This window comes from Corvus kubaryi, unplaced genomic scaffold (genome assembly GCF_017639235.1).
Source record: "Corvus kubaryi isolate FWS band 111438036 unplaced genomic scaffold, C.kubaryi_AGA036_p1.0 133, whole genome shotgun sequence".
Classification (NCBI taxonomy): domain Eukaryota; kingdom Metazoa; phylum Chordata; class Aves; order Passeriformes; family Corvidae; genus Corvus; species Corvus kubaryi.
In genome coordinates, this window is record NW_024580667.1 from 3,019,284 (window position 1) to 3,038,491 (window position 19,208).

Genomic DNA, 19,208 nt, shown 5'->3' on the forward strand with positions numbered 1-19,208 from the left:
ATTAGCTGGACACAACTGAAACATAACCTCACAGAAAACCTAAGTCTTGACATTAATAGCACAAATCAATTTTAGCATGCAAAGAGCTCAGTTTCCTAATAAATGGTATATATCAATGACTGCAAAGCTGATGCTTACATAGCTGATTTCAGGGTAACAACTACTGAGTTAAACATTTCATTACAAACTCCCAAACCTACAATTACATTTTTGCATGTTTAAATGACTCCTTAGCCATGAGCCAATGCAAAAGAAAATTGTTGAAAAGAATCCATTTTTATATTTACTTGTAACTGAGATTTTATTTTGGAAAGGATCCAGTTTGGAGGATCCCAATGGTGATGAAGTTTCCTCCTAGTCTGGTTTTCACTTGTCTTTTAGAACGGCTGCTACACCTATTATAAGCAAAATGTTTTTGTTAATTACAAACTGCATTACGCATGTCACACCTGTATACGTGATTTCTTAATTCCTCTATGGAGCTTAATTACTGATAAATAGTTCTTTAAATCAAGAGTTCATTTGGTACCTGTGGAGAATGTTACAGACTCGGAAACTCTGCTGAAACCTTGATGCAACAGGCACAAGAAATGGCACCAACAAGCTTTCCTTGCCTTTCCAGAAACATCATATCCATGAAAAAGAGCCAGCTCCTACTGCCATTGATTACTTGCCCACTTTATGGACAATAGCACAACAGTGCACAACTTTTTTCATACAGAGAAAATACAAAAGTGAATTCTAATTTAAGCAAGAGGCAGTGAGGTGCACAGGCTGCACATCCCCCTGCCATGTTTCAAAACGGTACTGCTTATTTAGAGGAAACTTCTGAAAATTGTAACACTGTTTTAGTTTTGAATAATCATGTTTTACACAAGATTTTCCAGTGTTATCTCAGCCTTTGTTGCAGTGTATGTGCAGTTAAGTATCTGTGTATGTAAGCCCACTGACAATTCTTCAGCATTAAAGTAACATGCAATATTAATTAAACAAGAAATGCTCGCAGTTTTGAGGAAGAAAACAGTATTGTATCAACTGTATAACCCATCTGATAAAAGTGAATTAAACCATTAAGGTATTTTCCTACGGAACTCTTCATTACATCCACAAGGTTTGTCTTGGAAGAAAGACATTCAGGCTGGAATTGAAAAAAAAGCTCCATCTTCAAGTTCTAACACATACACGAAACGCCCTCACACACTTTAATCCCTATGGATTCTTACTGGCATTATAATATTTTTCTGGAAGTAACACTGTGGTGCTGAGTGCTAGATATTAATTTTAAAGATCACATGGAAACAAGATATGGCAATGATTACATCATGGCAACAATGTAATGTCAAAAATAACTACAACATTCAGTTTCCCATGAAATATGCACATTCCTCCTACATGAAAAACAAAATCACAACGTTTCACATTAAAGAAGCAACAAAAAGATGTACAAGTATTCCTTTTTAAAAAACTTTTCGGTGAAGTTAGGCAGCTGAGCACTATGGAACTGCCCTCTTTGATTTATGATCATTTCCTTTATCCTGCAAGGAGTTCACCTAATACACAGATTTTTAACAATATTAAGTACCATGCAGGTTTAACCTATGTTTTATTTGAATCTATGCTATCAACTCTAGGGAAAATGTGCTTTTACAAATGAGAGCCTTCCAACAGTGACTTGCCCAGGAAGGCTCCTGAGTGCACTCTATGAGCAAACTGAAGCCGTACCTGAGTGGAGTTGGATAGTTGGTTTTTCCACGGCTCCTCTGCGCTGCTGGTCAGGTTTGTGCGGTTATGAGGTAGAGAGAGTGCGTTTCGCTGCAGGTAAGGCACGTTTCCATTACTTCCACTTTCTGTTATGTGATTATTGCCTATCAAAATAGTGTCTGTACTACCCAGCGTTCTTGCTGTGCTGCAGGGAATGGGGCCTGTTGGAAAGGGTCCATTAGCCATAGGCTGCCCGGGGCAGGCGGGACGGATTCCACGCTGAGCGACATTAGGCACTCTGGTCAGAGCAACCTGCGGCTGCTGGCCAGAGACAGAGTTTGTAGGCAGTGATGAATCAGCTGTTGGCCCGTTAGGAATTCCAGTAGATCGTACCTGTGCAACTCCTGTTTGTCTCATCTAATGGAACATGAACAAAGCACAACAACATTGGCTGTGGAACTGAGAAAAGAAGGATCATACAAGGTTTGTGTACTTTATTGCACTGGTCAGTTCCAATTTTATCCTCATTTTAAGATCTTCACAGTTGCTTTTGAGAACCAAGATGACTGGCTCATAAAAATACTGAGTAAATTTTAAGTAAAGCTATCAGCACTTTTTTTTCTTGGCCCTTCAGTTTGAGTGTTTTACTGCTGATGCTGGACAGACAGGGAGAGAGAAGTGAACAATGACAGGACGAGAGAAAAGCTGCAATACTATTTATTACAGCCAAGTATTTTCAAGCAAGACTGCTTGTAGATGTGTCCACTCACTTTACTTTGAAAGTGTGGCTTGAAAACTTTTACATTAACCAGCTGCCCTATAATAAAACACAACTGAACTCATTACATTTCAACAACTAATCCACAACTATCCTTTATCCAAAAAAAATGAATTAACGTAACGCAGCAAAGGGCATGTGAACTCTACAAAACAGAAATTCTTTAGAATTCTAGAAACACAACAGACTCCATTACTGACAAGAGTGTTGTAGATAAGAAAAATATTTTTGTTCTCACCTGCTGGTGTTGCTGCATCAAGACAAACTGACTCTCCAGCTGTTCCAGCATAAGTTTCTGTGCTGGATTTAGATTATTTCGGTTTGCACGCAGCTGTTCCAAGTGCTAAAAAAACAGCAGTGTGGTTCATAATCATTAAAATTGCATGGGCTTTTTAATAACTTCCTTGCATAAAATACTAAAAAGTATCCATGAAGATAAGACTTGTAAAGCTGAAAATAATCAAGATTTCTGCTGAAGACTCAAACATCTTTCCATACACTCTCTTGCAAACAAACCTTATTACTAGTTACTAAAACTAAAGAGACTCTGTAAATTATTTGAGAGTATAATTATTACTGCCACACTAAAATTAAGTGTGCTGGTACCATAAAAGAAAACTAAATTTAAGTATGATTAGATAGAATCCTTATCATAATTACGTAGATTTTAACCTTTTTGTACTGTGCTGGTTTTTTATTAATACTGTTCACCAGAAAGTGAATTAAACCTGTAGACACACATGGAAACTTCTCCTGAAAATACAGAAAAAACCCTGAAAATGGAATGATTTAATTACAGAGTTACGATATTGACCGCATTTTCAACTGATAAACCGAGGTAACTATTACCAAAAATCTGATCTCTGTATTCATTTTAAAATACTCAGCACCCCACATCATTCTACCAATAAGTCTGCTGCTGTGAAGTGGTATGACTTAAAAAGCAGATGAAGATGGTTCATGCCAAAATCCCTGGATTAACAGTACCTTCCACTGAATTCCCTCTGGAGGGGAATGCAATGAATAATATATATACACACATGTATATGCATGTATATATAACATGTTATATCCATCCAGCCTTTGAGCTGCCAATTTTGAAAGGCCAACTTTGAAGATGCAACAGTCTTTTTTATTCACTCTCCTCTTGCATCACACATTTTTGGCTCTCCTATTTATATATGCTGGAACCTTGACAAGCTACTGCCAGCACATCCAGTCTACTGTACTCAAGAGAGGCCTACTAAGGTTCTGCTTAGAGGAGGAAGTTAGATCTGGAAAAAGGTGAGACTGAAAAGAGGAAAAAGTAGTAAAATATAAAATAAGCACAGAGAAATAATGAGAATGCTGAGGGGGAGAGAGAGAGAGCAGTACGGAAGAATGACTGAGGAAGGACCAAAGGGGTGGGGAGCCAGGGAGGGAAAATTATACAGTATAATAAAGCCAATATTGTTCAGACAGAGAAACAGCTGAAGAACTATATTGGAACTGAGGGGAACACTGCTCAGTTAATGAGAATGCCTTCTGCCTCTGCACTGTGCTCCCTCCTATTTCTCTTTGCATCCAAAGCAGTATCTGGAATGCATGGGTAAAAGTTTCCAGCAGGGCCTGATTTTCAATATATGGAATTCCTGCTGAAGCTCACTGCATGCCCTAACAAACTGAAGAGACAACAAAACTTCCCCAAAAAAACCACCTGAAACAAGATTTCCAAACTAAAATCTAGCATTTCATATAATTGTATTAGGTGACATAAAGTACAAAAAAGCAGCAGCAGATTTCATTGGAGTAATCATTTTGTAGAATGTGCTTGTTTGTTTATGCAATTCGATATGAGAAGCTACCTCAGAGGAAGAGATGGTATTACAATACTTCTACACCTCTTTCAATATCCCCCACATTACAACAAGTCACAAAACTCACTTTGCACACGAGTGTGACAATTTGCATAACTGTCTTTAAAACGTCATAAGAAAAAATATTACTGTATGTTCTTGCTTTATAAATTATAAAATTCATACAACGTAAGTGTTCCATTTCTGCTGGAGATCATTTAGTTTACTATCTCACATAGAGAGGCCATAAATATTAGAAGAACTTGAAATACACCCTGGGAATTATTTGGTAGTATTTTACACTGAATTTCAGGAATGTGAAACTAGAACATGTCCCAGATTTATTTTCTTAAAAGGAAGAAGGAAAGGAATAAAAAATATAACAGAGCTTCTCAAGACCTCCCATACCTACCTGTAATTTCTGTGGTGTCAAACACCAAGAATGAATTTGTTGCTGTACAGGAGGATGTGACACTGTATGGCCACTGCTCCAAACATCTGAAGTATTCTGAGAGAAAACGTTACATTAAAATCTGTGACTATCAAAGGGCCAACAAAATTTCTTTTACTATCTAGATTTCATCTTATTCATGTAAGAACTAGTCATTGTTTCAAGAATAATAATATAAGAACATATAATATAATAGTAAGAATGTACTAAAATATACCAAATCTCATTCTACCATTCCCAATAGTATCAGAGTAGTCTGAGGAAAAAGTTAATGATACCTAATACCATAAGGAGAAACAAGCAAATCAAATTATGCAATTAACTTAAATGTATGCTACTTTTAAAACTGAATACTTTATCTACTATAACACTATTACATGATGATGAAACACTTGAATTCTAAATATAAGCAAAGGCAATAGACAGGATGACATGATTGTCTCCCTCTCAATCATCAGACTACAACAACTGTACTTCTTCACTGACACAACTACAACTGCAGTACAGTGCCACCAACCTGCACTGCCCTTATGCACCTCCTGTCTGAGCTGGAATCTGATTAAACATATCACTGAAAAATGTTTTTTAAAATTTCTAAAAACATTCCCCACCTTGATGCCAAAGGATTAAAATTTACAGCACAAATTCTGTGCCTGCTGCATCATTTCAATGCATATTTCCATATAATTTTGGTAGGGGCTCTAGTTCATTGGAATATATACCTTTGTTGGACTAGATGTTCTTTTCCTCTTGGCAGGACTGGTCAGGTCATCTACTTGGCTAGAAGGAATCATGTGTAGTGGCAAGGATTGCTGTGAAATTGGTGTTTGAGTGAGGCCTAGTACAGGTTCAGTATTTGGATGATGAGGTTTACAAGCCTAAGAATCACAGAAGGAAGACAAAAATATGGTTCTATATATTCTTAATGCTTTCCTTTCAATTTTATAATTTTAACAGCCCACATATATTAAAAGGGCCGAGTAGATTTTCTGAAGCTGATCTCAATAACTGAAAAATCAGTTTCCATATGGTCATCAATGGAGGAATGTGTACCTTTCACGGGATTATTAAACCACTGCAGCATTTCTATTTAAGATGAAATCTTTTAAAATAATGAAAATCCACAAAGGTTCTAAATTGGTACCCCCATATTTCTCCCACATTACAGGGAGCTCCTTGATCTAATATCCCTCTGCAAATAAATCAAAGGCTTCTTTTAATAAAAGCCAATCCTGTGCTCAACAAAATAAGCTTGACCACTACCGATTGTAAAGAACCCCTAAAGCTGGGCACCTGCAGAACATAACCCAACTTCTCACCTGCTGTGCTGTGTTCATGGCACCCTGCCTGGAGGTAAGCTCTGCGGGGATTGGTAGGCTCCATGCCTCCTCAATACTAGGAAGTAATTTAGTTTTATTCTGTAGACTACCTTGTGGAAGGTTACACAACTGAGCCTAGGAAAAATTATGTAAAAAGCAAATTTAACACAAGCCTACTTTAGTAAGAGCAAGTCCATGAAATCTTCCTAAATGCTGTAGCTAATTATGTCTTAAAGAGAGGATAGATTTAAAATTTTGGGGTTTAGAAAGGTGCTAGGTATAAAGAGGGTAACCAGAATATAAACCTTTGTGAGAATCAGAACAAAGATGAGCTCTGGATTCAGAGGTCTCATAATTCCTTTTTTCTGAAATTGCAAACAAGAGTGAAAGATAGTGTGTTGCGTATTCTCACTATATGTTATGAGAACTTAAAAATGTAGACAAATACAAAGAAAAAAGCAAAATGATGTAAAACAGTATGCTTTGATTAAATGTGCAAAATAGGGTTTATAAGGAATTAAGTTCCACTTAAAAAATGAAGAAATAAAATATTACAGGCTATGATATGCTTACAGTACACATGAAAACAGGTTATACACACCACAAACAACTGCAAGTTAAACTCGTGTGTGACTTCTCCCCTCCCCTCTGCTGTGTGTTTGAAGAGTATTTCCCGCTGCTTAAAATGTTAGTTTTACCTGTAAATACTTTATCCGTGCTGCAAGTGCAGAGGTATTACTACAATTTTTGCTCCTAGTTGCATTTAAGTAGCATTTAATGGCATCCTGAGGCTGGTTGCAGGACTCATAGAGTGTGCCTAGGTCCATCCAGGCTGCAGCATGGCCATGGTCCAATTGTACAGCACAGATATAGGCCTGTAAAGCATCCATAGGCTGATTTTGCTGTTGGTACAGCACACTGAATAGAAAGATTAGTGAAGTTGAGAATTAATAACAAAGTCAAGACACAAGCAAATATACACATCCCCTCCCCCAACCCCTTAATGAACACTGGCATTGTATAAACCACAGTAATAAAAAGAAATGTATAAAAGTTTAACATGCAAAATTCACGTACGTAACATATTCAGTATTTTAAAAAATTGAGAAAGTAAATATAAATTCATTATTTAAACTTCAAATCGGACAAGTCTGAAAACATGGAGGTATAAATGAAAAAAATTTTACAGTCCCTCTGAGTTAACAAAGGAGTTTAAAAGCTGATATTCTTTATTTATACATATTAGCATGGAATTATATCATTGCATTACCCTGTATCATTCTTACCCTATTGAACACCATGTATCTGCACTTGCTTCTGATTTATCAATAGATTGCCTATAAGATATAAAGGCATCCTGAACTTTCCCAATACTTGAATAGCACCTGGGAGAAGAAAAAAAGAACTTAGGTAGTATTTATAGAAGGTAATCATTGAGCATGGCTTACCAAGACTGATCTGATAAATGTTAAGTCATGCAAATACACACTCAACATTTGCTGTTTCTGAATGCTGGTCATAAACAGACTCAAACATCTTAACGTGTATTACTAATTATTTATTTAAGCACACCAAAGATACTTAAACCCTGGATTACTACATTTGTAAGGGAAACAGCCATACCACATTTGAAAGACTTGCATTTCTTTCACTTGTGATACCTTATCAGTCAATAAAAACAGTATCTATCAACAGATAGCATTACAGCAAAACAATTGAGTTACCCATTTCATCAAACAAATGGTTATAAAACTTAATGCTCTTCAAGACAGAATTATGGAGAGATACGGACCAACTCAATCAGGATGGTTCCTGACTGCCTGGGAGGCTTTTTATGTGCCTTTCCTCCATCTCAGTCATACTTGAGTAATGAACAAAACTGTTACTTGTACTGCATATCTAGAGCACCAAATTTTGTAAAAAAAATCATGTGATTCTGTGTTTTTTTATAATGTCTTACTTCAGTATTTTTCATGCACAAATTCTAAGGTATTCTGGCATTAAAGAGAATTACAATTATACCAAAGGGAGTAATACCTACAGTTTTAAAATTAAAAGCTCCAAATAAAGCCAAGATCAAATATCCATCTAAATATATTTACTAGTTTAATCAACAATAACTGTGTCTTGTATTGTTTGTAACAAGTTTCCTTGTTGGAAAAAGACCTGACAACTTTCAAAACACATAAATAACAAAAGAAAATTTATTCTACTAAATAATAAAAAACAAGCAGAACAGTACAGGCAAAGGTCTGTCAAATGTGCTACACTTTCAAGTATTTTGAGGCACACTAGGAAAGGAATACAATAAAATATAGTATTACTTTGCCTAAAAGCATCCATTAAGTCTGAATACAGAGTTTCAGGAGATTGTTTTAATGACAGTCTAACCTGATGTCCAACAGACATGTTTCACTCTGCCTGTGTATCACACACATAAAGCCTCTCATTAGGGTAGCACTAACATTAGGCCCCCTCAAAACTTTGGGAGATGCGACTTTTCCAGTGGGAGAGGAGGTTGGTGGCAGTATATTTTTGAAAGACAGCTTTAACCAACTTGCTGTCTGGTTTGGACAACCAGCAGAGGAAGGAACAGCACAAGGGAATACTTGAGGAGGGAAAAAAGAGTGAATACACAACCCCATAACCCTGTTCTTCTCCTCTTCTCCTGCCAGTGTATGGACTGGAGAAATGGGGCACAGCAACGTATTTGCTCTAGCCCTCCCTGTAAAACACAAGAGATGCTCCCACTAAATTCTCCACTCCATTTCCTGCATTTCTGCCCCTTGTCTGCAGGGTCCTTGGCTTCATCCGGACCACCTGAGAGCAGAGCACAGCAGCTGCACATTGGGAGGAGCCCCAGCTCTGTCCTGCCTGAGAACTCCATTTGCTCAAGGCACCTGGAATGTGACTACTGAAGAAAAAACAGCATTTCAGCCCAGTGGAAGGTAAGATGCACAAGATGATCCCTGGCTCATTTTCCCTTTTCCCTCCACACTTGCCCTAACCCTCTGCCCCACACACTCGGTTCTGGTGCCGGCTGGATGAAGATCCCTGTTTTACAGGAACAGCTGAAGAAATATAATTAGCATGACAGAATCAAAAATAGGTTCCAGCTGTATGTGACCAGAATCCCCAAGAATGTCAGCTGGAACACACTGAGGTTAGGATATTAATTTTATTTTTGCCTCATTCTTTTTAAATGTATTCCTCAACAGAATGCCCTCCAAGCTTTCTCCAAAACCCAAGTATTTCAATAGTTACTGCTGGTTTAAATAAAGTACTCAATCTTCTTAAAAAGGACACCAGAAAAGCTGATCAAATTTGTACGATTTACATCTGGAAATGTTATTTTTAAAGTAAAAAATATTGTCAAAGGCTGCAAAATTAACTAAACACTTAAGCACATGAATTTATCAGCCTGAGCTATACATTCCCATGTGTGTCCTTTAAAAATGGATGTCGGCCTAGGAAAATATTTGTATTTTAGTGCAAAAACTGAGATTAGAGGGAGATTCTGAGATAATACAGAGAGAAAGAATTACGAAGAAGTTATAAAGAAAAGTAACAACATTCACAGAGGATTTACAAAAAAGGGGGAGAGAACAGAAGATGGAGGAGGAGAAACAGGTAAAACCAGGCAGAATATATTCAGATTACTGTAAAAGTGTAGACTGAATAATAACTACAATAAAAGCAGAGCCACTTGGGTAACATACTTCATTTCAACTTCCAATCTATATTCATCCCAAATATGTTAGCACCTTATATTTTTACACACTCCCCAGAAAACTTAAGACTTCAGTAGATACATACAAACTTTCCCTTCATTTTTCCTCTGAAAGGATTAAGAAAAAAACCAGTGTAAGATACTCACAATAGTGAGTAACCTCAAAATAATTTACAAATATAGTTACAGTGTCTATAAATTTCTCACCTTCCAAGGAAATACCAGGATTGACCAGAATTTGGATCTGCTTCTAGAGATTTCTGGAGATACTGTATAGCATAGCTTTCCTTGGTTGCCTTGTCCCCAAGCTGATCCACGGTGTGATGCATCCAGCCTACAAAAAGAATCCACAAACGGGAGAAGTGAAATTCCCCAAGACCATTTAATACTCTGGCACAGCAGCACTTTGTAGCATTGGTTGTCTCTTTAAAAATAAGAACATCAAGCAATAAAACCACTTATATATAACATTATGAAATTTTAAAAACTTCTGAAGTTCTATACTAAAATTACAGGCCAAAAAAGACCCAAAGTTAAAAATACTTTCACGTACTTTCAAAGCACTTTTTTGGGTTTAAACAATTTTCTAAGAGATTAGTAGCACAATTACAAATTACTCAACCTTCTGCTATAAAAGTGACTGTTAACTCTTTCCTCCTCTGAACACAGATCCCTTCCCTGACATTGTGGAAAATACCACCATTCTCCCTGTCACACATAGCAATTATGGTTTTTATATATATGTGTGCGTGTGTATGTATGTATAAAACATGTACAACATCTACAGATTATGTTGTTCACTCCTTTTCTTCTAAATCCTTGTATTTGTCCCATATCTACATTTGGACTGAGAATTTTTGCATCTCCACTCAAATCTTTCTTACATTGTCATTTCCTCTTCACTAATACAATGTACTTTCCATTCACCTTGACAAATGCAATCACCTCTCATCTACATAACAAATTAATCTAACCACACGTCATATTCTTTCAAATGCCTTTTCTTCTTTCATTACATTAGACAAATTATTCATCCCCACTTTAAAGGCCTCCCACAACCCATCTTCCCCAATAATATTTTACATGCTATTAAAATGCATCTTTGCTCTAGCAGTGATGCAAGGCTTGGTTACCACTTCAAACAAAGCACCTTCATCACCTTCTCCAGCTGCTCCTCATCTGCCTCTATGCTCATATGAATTCCTTCAAGCAGCCACAAAACCATCTCACAGCTGTTCATAAGATGAGTACAAACGAGGAAATCTTTTGTGGCCAGCAGCTGGCTGGCTGAAATCACTGCATACCACAGTGCTCAGCAATGTCTTGCTGTTTGCTCAGTAGCCATGTATTTGTATCAACAAGCCACTGCTTTTCAGAAAACATTTGTAAAATGTAAGATGTGACAAAGGACTGTCCCTGTGTGTTTAGAGTGTCCCACCCATACACAGCCCCTTGTGGAACACGATGACACCAATTTCGTAAAATACCCAAGGTTTGTATAAAGTTTGGTTACTGACAGAGTTGTGCACATACCTGCACTGCCTGTCCATTTAAAACCTCTGTGAGCTTAAATTTCCAGCACACAAAATCTGTGTTTTTTGATAAAGTCTAACTACACAGACAGGCAAGACTGAGGACTGAACTGATGAGCACCTGCAGCTGTACCTCACTCTCTGTAATTACACTTGCCTTTATGTTTTTTATTCTACCTGTTCTACACAGCTCATTTTTTTATTCAATGGGCTCACACTTGTTAACAGACAGCACGCCACTTCTGCAAATGGACTGCCAACTTCCAAACTTCAACAAAGGCAGTCAAACACAAAACTGCATCTACTGAACAACATTTGCCTGAAGTGGTTTAAGAAGTATCACTTGAGAATTGTGGTCACAAGCACAAGTTCAAATATTTCATGGGCTGCAAGAAATGCCAGGTTAGGAGTCAAGTGGTTACAGTGCTGAAAAAAGTACTTTATCTTGACTGAAAATCGATCAAGTCAAAAATCTACCGATCGGGGGGAAAAAAATAAAAACCCCAGTGATTTTTGCAGACACATAACACAACTTTGTGTCATTAAATTAATAAACAAGCCATTATTTTGATTCAAATCCCAAGCCTTTGAAGTTCTTCAGCATACAGAAAATACTTGTGCTTTAAGAAAAAAAGGCTTCTGTGAGGTTGGTTACTGGAATTCACCTGAGCAACTGTACATTAAGGGTATATGTACCAGGTGCTGTTCCAGACAGAGCCTGAGATAAAGATAATAGTTCAGGGATTGTGAACAAGGGTAAAAAAAAAAGACATTAAACAATTTCCTCTATCTTTAGAAACCTTGTGTGCCTATTTTCTGTTTCATCAGAACCTTGCTGGATTGAAAGATAACATGTTGTATCCTTGTGAGATCTTTACTGAGGTTCACTGATAAAAAAGAATGAGTCTATTTCTAGAAGACAGAAATGAGAACCAGCAACCCCTATCTGGTTTCTCTGCTGAAACAAGGGTTGCTTCCCAATTTTATCTTCCTGCACAGGGAGTTGAAAAAGGCAGAAGGCAAGAAAGGGAGAGCAAACAAAAGTTTTCCACTAGAATAGCACAGGCAGAGGAAACTGGATCTGTTCTTGAGCATAAAATGAAGAATGCACATAAAGAAGGCGATGGAAAACCCCTGCTAAGCTGTGCAGTTTCCCATTTACAAGACCTATCTCCAATTCTCAACCAGCACAATTGACTATTTTTCCAGTACTGGGACATTTTTAATATGATAAACCAAACCACAGACCTTGTCCATACTTCACAAATGTTCCATGCTCTTTTGCAGATCTGTGCAATCCCATTTGGAACAAATCCCTCTGATGTGCTAGCCTAGCTCACGTGCCTTTTCTTCATGCTTATCAATCATTCTCACACTGAACTTGTGACAATCACATTTTCCTCAGTAAACATGCCTGTCTCTGAAGAGATGAACTTCTTCCCCATTTCAGCACCTTGGACGCCCATCCAAGCACATGGACAGCATCCAGGAATGCTCCTAGCCAAAAATCATTGCGAGAGCACTTAGGGAATTCTAAGCAGGTATTTATGTTGTTCTTACACTCTTCCTTATGCAACAGCTGAGTACAGCTGGAAAGAATACTGTGACAGATTTGATCTTCAGTCTCACTAATTTAATGTCATTTTGGGCAAAGTGATGAAAAGAATTGTTGTCTGGAAAGCAAATGGAACAGCAAAAGGAAGGAAGGAGCAAACTGCTCTTCTGCGACTGGAAAAATCTTACTGTGATGTCTACCTGAACTAGTCAGCACTCATCAGCTCAACTGGGTATGTGTTTATTTGGGAATCACAGGGCTTTCCTCCACAGTCACAGCTTTGGAAGCCAGCAACAGGAGCAAAGATTTTAGTAATTCTCTCACAAGACATCTGAACTTGCCTAAATTCCAATCTGGCTCAATAAACATTAACTAGCTAAGGAAAATAAACAAAAGATATTTTCAAACTGATTTTTCCTGTCACAGTTAAAAAAAAAAAAAAAAAGAGTTCAACCTAGAAATACAAATACAAGTATGTTTTGACTGGGTTTTGCAAGTAGCATTCTGGCAGATGGCAGGTATTTTCTATTATTTTTTCGAAGCAGCAGTGCACCACCCGGACTGTGCTTCCTGAGGAGGTGTTTTTATTACCAGCTGCTAAAGACTAAATCTGCGATAAACACCAGACTCTGATAAATACCACTGTTAACAGAGAAGAGCAAAGGAAATGGCATTATTCCTTCAATGTTCCAGTTAAGACCACTCTATCCCTTTCTCCACATAGCAGATACCCACACAACAAAACTGGGTGACCTACGCGGATTGAAATAAAGAGAGTTAATCCAGTTTTCAGACAGTAGACAATTCTCAAAGTCACTGCTCTTACTGCTAGCACAGAGACCTGTGGCAGGATTTTATGAATACAACCACGTGACTTTGCTTCTATTATGGCAACATACATCAAATAGAGATGAAAAAGAACTCGTCAGCTCTTTTGAGAAGCCTGTCTTCCACTGATCAGATGCACAGCCTTTCTGGATGAAACTGCTGACAATCTGTACTAGGTGACATAATACCAAACAAAAAGAAAAAAATTCAAAGGGCTTACTGAGATGTAAGCAACACTGCCCTGTGAGAGCAAAAAGAGCAGCACCCAGAGTCCTGCAGCAAACTCCTCCAGCAGTTTCACTTGTGATTTCACAGAGATGACTCAAAATAAGCCCACTGATTTTGACATTTTGTCACAGAGTACAAATTATCCCACTCCAAATCCATACACAACCTGCATCACAGAAAAAGAAAGCACTGTGGCTATAACTTAAAGCCAGTTACAAATTTGAGTTAAATGACCATTATGTGAAGAGGGGGAAAAAAAAATAATGGGCATAAGCAGGCTAAATTAATATATAGAATAATAAATCAGATGAAGAACATGGAGAAGGTGAATGAAGAAGTTCTGTACTGGGTTGAACAATTTTAACAAAATATTCTGGAAATACTTTTATATGGCATGAAGGACAAAAGCATTTTATTCTACCCACTTTTTAGATTATCTAAAAATTATTTATCAGCTTTCTATAAACATGGAAAATGACAATTTAAAAAACAGGAATTCCTTTTCACTTCTTATGTGGTTTTTTTTACGGAACCTCATGATAAACCTTTTAGTTACAGAAATAGGCTTTCATTATCTTGTATAATTAAAGAGAAAGAAAATGTAAATTTTTCAGTTGCCATGTTCTTCTAGTCTGACACAGAGTATTTAGGTTTACTGCATTTAGCCTGGCTATTCAAGGGATGTTATCAGAGGCAGAACAGAGAACACAGAATTCCAACTGCTGCCCTCTTTCTCTGAAAGACCACCCTCTCACTGCCCAAAACCTAACACACATACTGCAGCAAGCCTAAGAGCTTTTTAATTTTGTAAGTTTAATTAAAATATTTTCCTCCTCTCTTATTTACTTGACTGTCTACTGCTACATGTTCTACTTGGGTGAAAATCTCACGTACCGTGCGCAGTGTGCCTAAGACTCGCTTTGGAAACGGAGCCTTAAAAAACACTGCTGAAGGCAAAGATGGAAAAAACGTAACACAGAGGAAAATAGAAGTTAATTTTACATACCTAACTGCTGTAAGACAGTTGCTTTTACTTGTGCAGGAAGGTTTTCGATCTGCAAAAGCTGTTCATAAGCTTCCTTTGCAGAGTGATACTTTCTCTGCAAAAGGAAAAAAGTAAATGGATTAATCATAGAGCTTACAACAGATCACCAATAGCAACAATTTCACAGCACTGACAGCACACAAACACATTGACAAAAAAATTCTAGAATTTTTTTTTTTTTGCATACAGTGCATATGAAAGCTTTTATGAGTGACGTATATATAAGGTAAGAGAATAACTTCCATAAATAGAGTATTTTAATAGAAACTGACTACTTAAAATAATTGAGGGAAATTTGCAAATTATTAAATTTTGTCAATTCCTCATACATGCATTATGCTTCTTACACTACAATGAATATTCTGCTTTTAAGGGGAATACTTGAATGTGCATCTACATCTGAGAAAACCCCATACAAATTCCTCCCAGAAAATTTGTAACAAAAACAAAGATCATCAGTAATTGGTGCCTGGTATAATTTTGCCTCTTTCCTTCCTTCGGTATTTTTGAACTGCCTCTTTCAAGATATTTGTTGTTCTGGTAAGAGTCCCACCACATGTAGAATTAAAAGGATTATGCCTAGATAATGAAGGTATGACATCTTATTATCTGCTGTGTAGTTTAGGTGTGCCTACAGTCTGGAAACACTCAATTTTCAATTCCCTATACAAACAGGTGTGGGTACAGAGAACACATTTCCAGGTTAGGATTGGGTCTTTCTTGACTTCTGTGAACTGCATGAGCTGTTTTGTATATATTAAAGGTTAAGACTTCTCAATCATTACGTGATAAATTATTTGCTAATAATTTCAGCATTTATCTTTGCATTCCCTAACAATAATTGCCTAAAAGTGAACGTATTTTAAATTTTAAACTGTTCTGTGCCTCCTCTTCCACAAATATGCTTTCAGATAAGTCAACATTAGACTTCATCCTGGCAAACAGATGAAGAGAGTATTAAAATAAATGGGGCCACCTAAATGCAAATGACCATGGCTTAATTACATTTGTTTTAAGCAAGGAGTACACAGTAATGAGTATTGGTGTTTTGAAGGGACAACTGGGAAGAAGACTCTAAACAATTAAATACCTACTAGAACTTAAAAATGTTAATCAAGTTCTTGAAATCTCAAAATCACAAAAGACAACTCTGGTGATTTTAAAACCTTATTCTAGTCAGGAAGAAAAATTAAAGCAGCAATTACATACTTTCAAATGGAACAAGGGGAAGTTGGTAGAAAAGATTTTTAATTGGTGTTCATGAAATGCAGACAACTGGTAAGAAAACAAATAATATAAATAAATAAAATATCCATGCCCAGCAAAAGAAAAACAATCAGGAAAAAATTTTAAATTTAGCATCGGGAACAAAATTTGTAGTTTATGACTATGGATGTTAAGCAAATGAACAGAAGTTCACTGTAGAGCATGACAGCAGAGGCAGCAATCCAGATGTCAAATTAGGTAAATGTTAGTGCCTAATAGTCACACTTTGAAAAATATATTTATAGGCTCAGGAGGTTTCAGAAAGGCCTATCAAAATAGAGCAGGTTTTCCAGAGCTAGAGTATTTTTTACTTTTGTTATTTGTTACAGCATTTACCCTTTAGAAATCTGTTTACCTAGATGCCTTAAAATACTAACAAAACCTGTCACAATGTTTACATTTGGTTTTATTTCATAGAATCAGAATGGTTTGGGTTGGAAAGGACCTTAAAGATCATCTAATTCCAACCCCCTGCCATGGGCAGGGACACCTTCCACTAGATGAGGTTGCTCAAAGCTCTGTCTCACCTGACCTTGGACACTTTCAGGGATGGGGCAGCCCCAGCTCCTCTGGGCAACCTGTGCCAGGCCCTCACCACCCTCACAGGGAAATCAATATGCTAATTCCAAAGTCCTTGATGTTTGGCTGCATCATGAATGGTCTTAGAAATGGAAAAGGGGAGGAGAAGCCAATCCAGCATCTTTCTATAGACACCGTACAAGCCATCTCACTTTCACACGTGAAATAATAGAAACCAGCATTAAACACCATAAAAACCACTGCTAATTCTCATCAGCACCAGGCTTGTCTCTTGTGCAGAGCCTGGCAATCCATCATTTGAAGTGCAGTACTGTGGTACTTAATTAAGGAATGAATTAACTTTTTCATTAATATTAAGAGAGTAGATAATTTTCAAGTATATGGAGGGACTCAAAAAACTGTTTCACTGTGTCCCGCAAAAGAAACCGAGCAGCCAGCCTGCCTCCAAAACCTCTCTCATTATGTCAGAGATAATATTAAGAATGAAGCCAGGACTCTTTTGGTTCTCTTTATGTTCTGGTCAAATTCCAGAAAACAAGATACCCCTCCCAGCCAGAACTGTGAGACAAACCAAAGAGCAGAATGCACTGAAACTTTTTTGCTCTGACTTGCACTAAAACAAAGCTCCTGCTGCCTGTATTTCTCAGCCAGAAAGCACAGCTTAAGCACAGCTAACAGTGGTCACACACTTACACAGGACACCTGGCACGGTGACCTGGGCTGTTTAACTTCCTTCTGATGTGCTGGAGTAAAACAGAACTAATGTGTTGAATGGAATCTGGATGGTGGCCAAGTAAGAACCACAACAATCCATGAAGTTGCTTAATGGTGCGTTGGGATGGGATATTGCTGTCCTGTCATACAGCTTTGCACCAAAAGCATTCAGAAGAAAAACGTTCTGTTTATCAGATTTATATTTTTTATTTATATAGAAATACCTAAGGCCACTTTTCACTGTGCCATCAAAAGACAGCACTTACTTTCTAAGTGACTGAAAATACAGTTTATGTCTGTCATCCATTTCATTTACAACAGGTTTTGTTTTCATGTCACATCCCTTCCTCAGTCATATGATACCTATACACGTGGTAAAAGGGCACAACATCTACATTATGTACCCAGCCAGTCAAATCTCAAATATATCATAGCTATCTCAGTAGCCACTTGGTTTCAATTTACTCATATTCTGGAAGCTCAGAAGTTCTGTAATTTCCCAAAAATTCACCTGAAAAGCTCTGTGGTAGCATCTGACACAGAATTAGTAACACAGCTCTATTTGCTATTGACCTCAGATCCCTAATGTCACATGCACCAATTTAATTTGCAAATTTAAAAACTTTTAAAATTACACTTAAATTTGAAAATTTCATGTCAATTATACTTAAAAGGCACCTGGGCAACTGTGTGTGTATATGAGAAACAATATGAATATATATACATGAATTGAGAAACTTCATATTTTAAAATCAGTATATAACCTTTTAAATACAAATATAATATCATAAAAGAATTTTCCTAAAAGTTGTATTTTGGGATTTTTTTTTTTGCACTATAATTGGGAGATTAGCAAATAGGTGTTTAAGATAGCTATTCCATTTTTTAGCATGACACTCCACATAAAAATGTTTTTAATTTAGCCAAAGCAAATAAAGTTTCTGGAGTGATTCAAGACTTAAGACTAACTTTACTAGAGCATCTGTAATCTGAATTCCATCGACTGATTACATCACATAGTTCAAAACTCAACCACACCTTACAAAAATGAGCTTAAAGCTTACCTGGATTTCATATAAGTGGGCAATGTGAAACTGAACTGTAAGAGTGGGAAAATCAAAATTATTAGTTTTAATGAACAACAGCAATTACAATGTGTTGCCTTGAAGTGAGGGATAAACAACGTTTCAAATTTATCAATGCAAACCCAAGAAATACTACCTTTTGAAGACACCAAAAGAGTATTTTTTTACATTGATATATTACACTTAATATACCAGACCTGACAGAAAATGAATCCGTATCCTAACAAAGCACAAAAATTGCAAACAGATATTGAGAAAAGCAGTCCATGGATTTTATTTGTATTTTGAAACAGAGTCCCCACTAGCCTTTCAGTAAACTTAGCAATAAAATCTCTTGAAGCTGAGGTAAGAGAACACAGGTAATACTTTCTGTACATAACCAAGCTAGAAATAAACATTTTCATTCAGCTGCCAAGACACAGACTAGCTGGGTTACAGAACATTATGTTACGCACTGCCAGTTTTACATGGGATCTTAAATTTAAGTGGCTTTTTCTTCCTTTTTAGGAATTGTCTTTCCCCTGTTAAACTCAACTAAGTGTTAATTGCAGGTGATATTCTGATTATTACTGTAAAGCATTTTCAATTCCTCATACAAATT

The 19,208-nt window shown here is 36.9% G+C and overlaps 1 protein-coding gene across 20 annotated transcripts in view; it reads right to left on the reverse strand.

The window, feature by feature from the left end:
* Window positions 1-19,208, reverse strand: part of KDM6A (lysine demethylase 6A) — a 151,896-nt gene that overhangs the window by 38,211 nt on the left and 94,477 nt on the right. For 6 of the 20 annotated variants that reach the window (XM_042034348.1, XM_042034338.1, XM_042034461.1 and 3 more), the window contains 11 exons: window positions 18,587-18,621; window positions 16,212-16,277; window positions 14,964-15,057; window positions 10,022-10,148; window positions 7,371-7,469; window positions 6,783-7,002; window positions 6,085-6,219; window positions 5,488-5,643; window positions 4,727-4,822; window positions 2,718-2,822; window positions 1,723-2,118 (listed from right to left, as the gene is read on the reverse strand). In XM_042034348.1, coding sequence (XP_041890282.1) covers window positions 1,723-2,118; window positions 2,718-2,822; window positions 4,727-4,822; window positions 5,488-5,643; window positions 6,085-6,219; window positions 6,783-7,002; window positions 7,371-7,469; window positions 10,022-10,148; window positions 14,964-15,057; window positions 16,212-16,277; window positions 18,587-18,621 — 1,529 coding nt within the window. The remainder of the gene's footprint in view (window positions 1-1,722; window positions 2,119-2,717; window positions 2,823-4,726; window positions 4,823-5,487; window positions 5,644-6,084; window positions 6,220-6,782; window positions 7,003-7,370; window positions 7,470-10,021; window positions 10,149-14,963; window positions 15,058-16,211; window positions 16,278-18,586; window positions 18,622-19,208) is intronic. The other 14 variants (XM_042034360.1, XM_042034352.1, XM_042034469.1 and 11 more) reach the window with 7 other exon arrangements.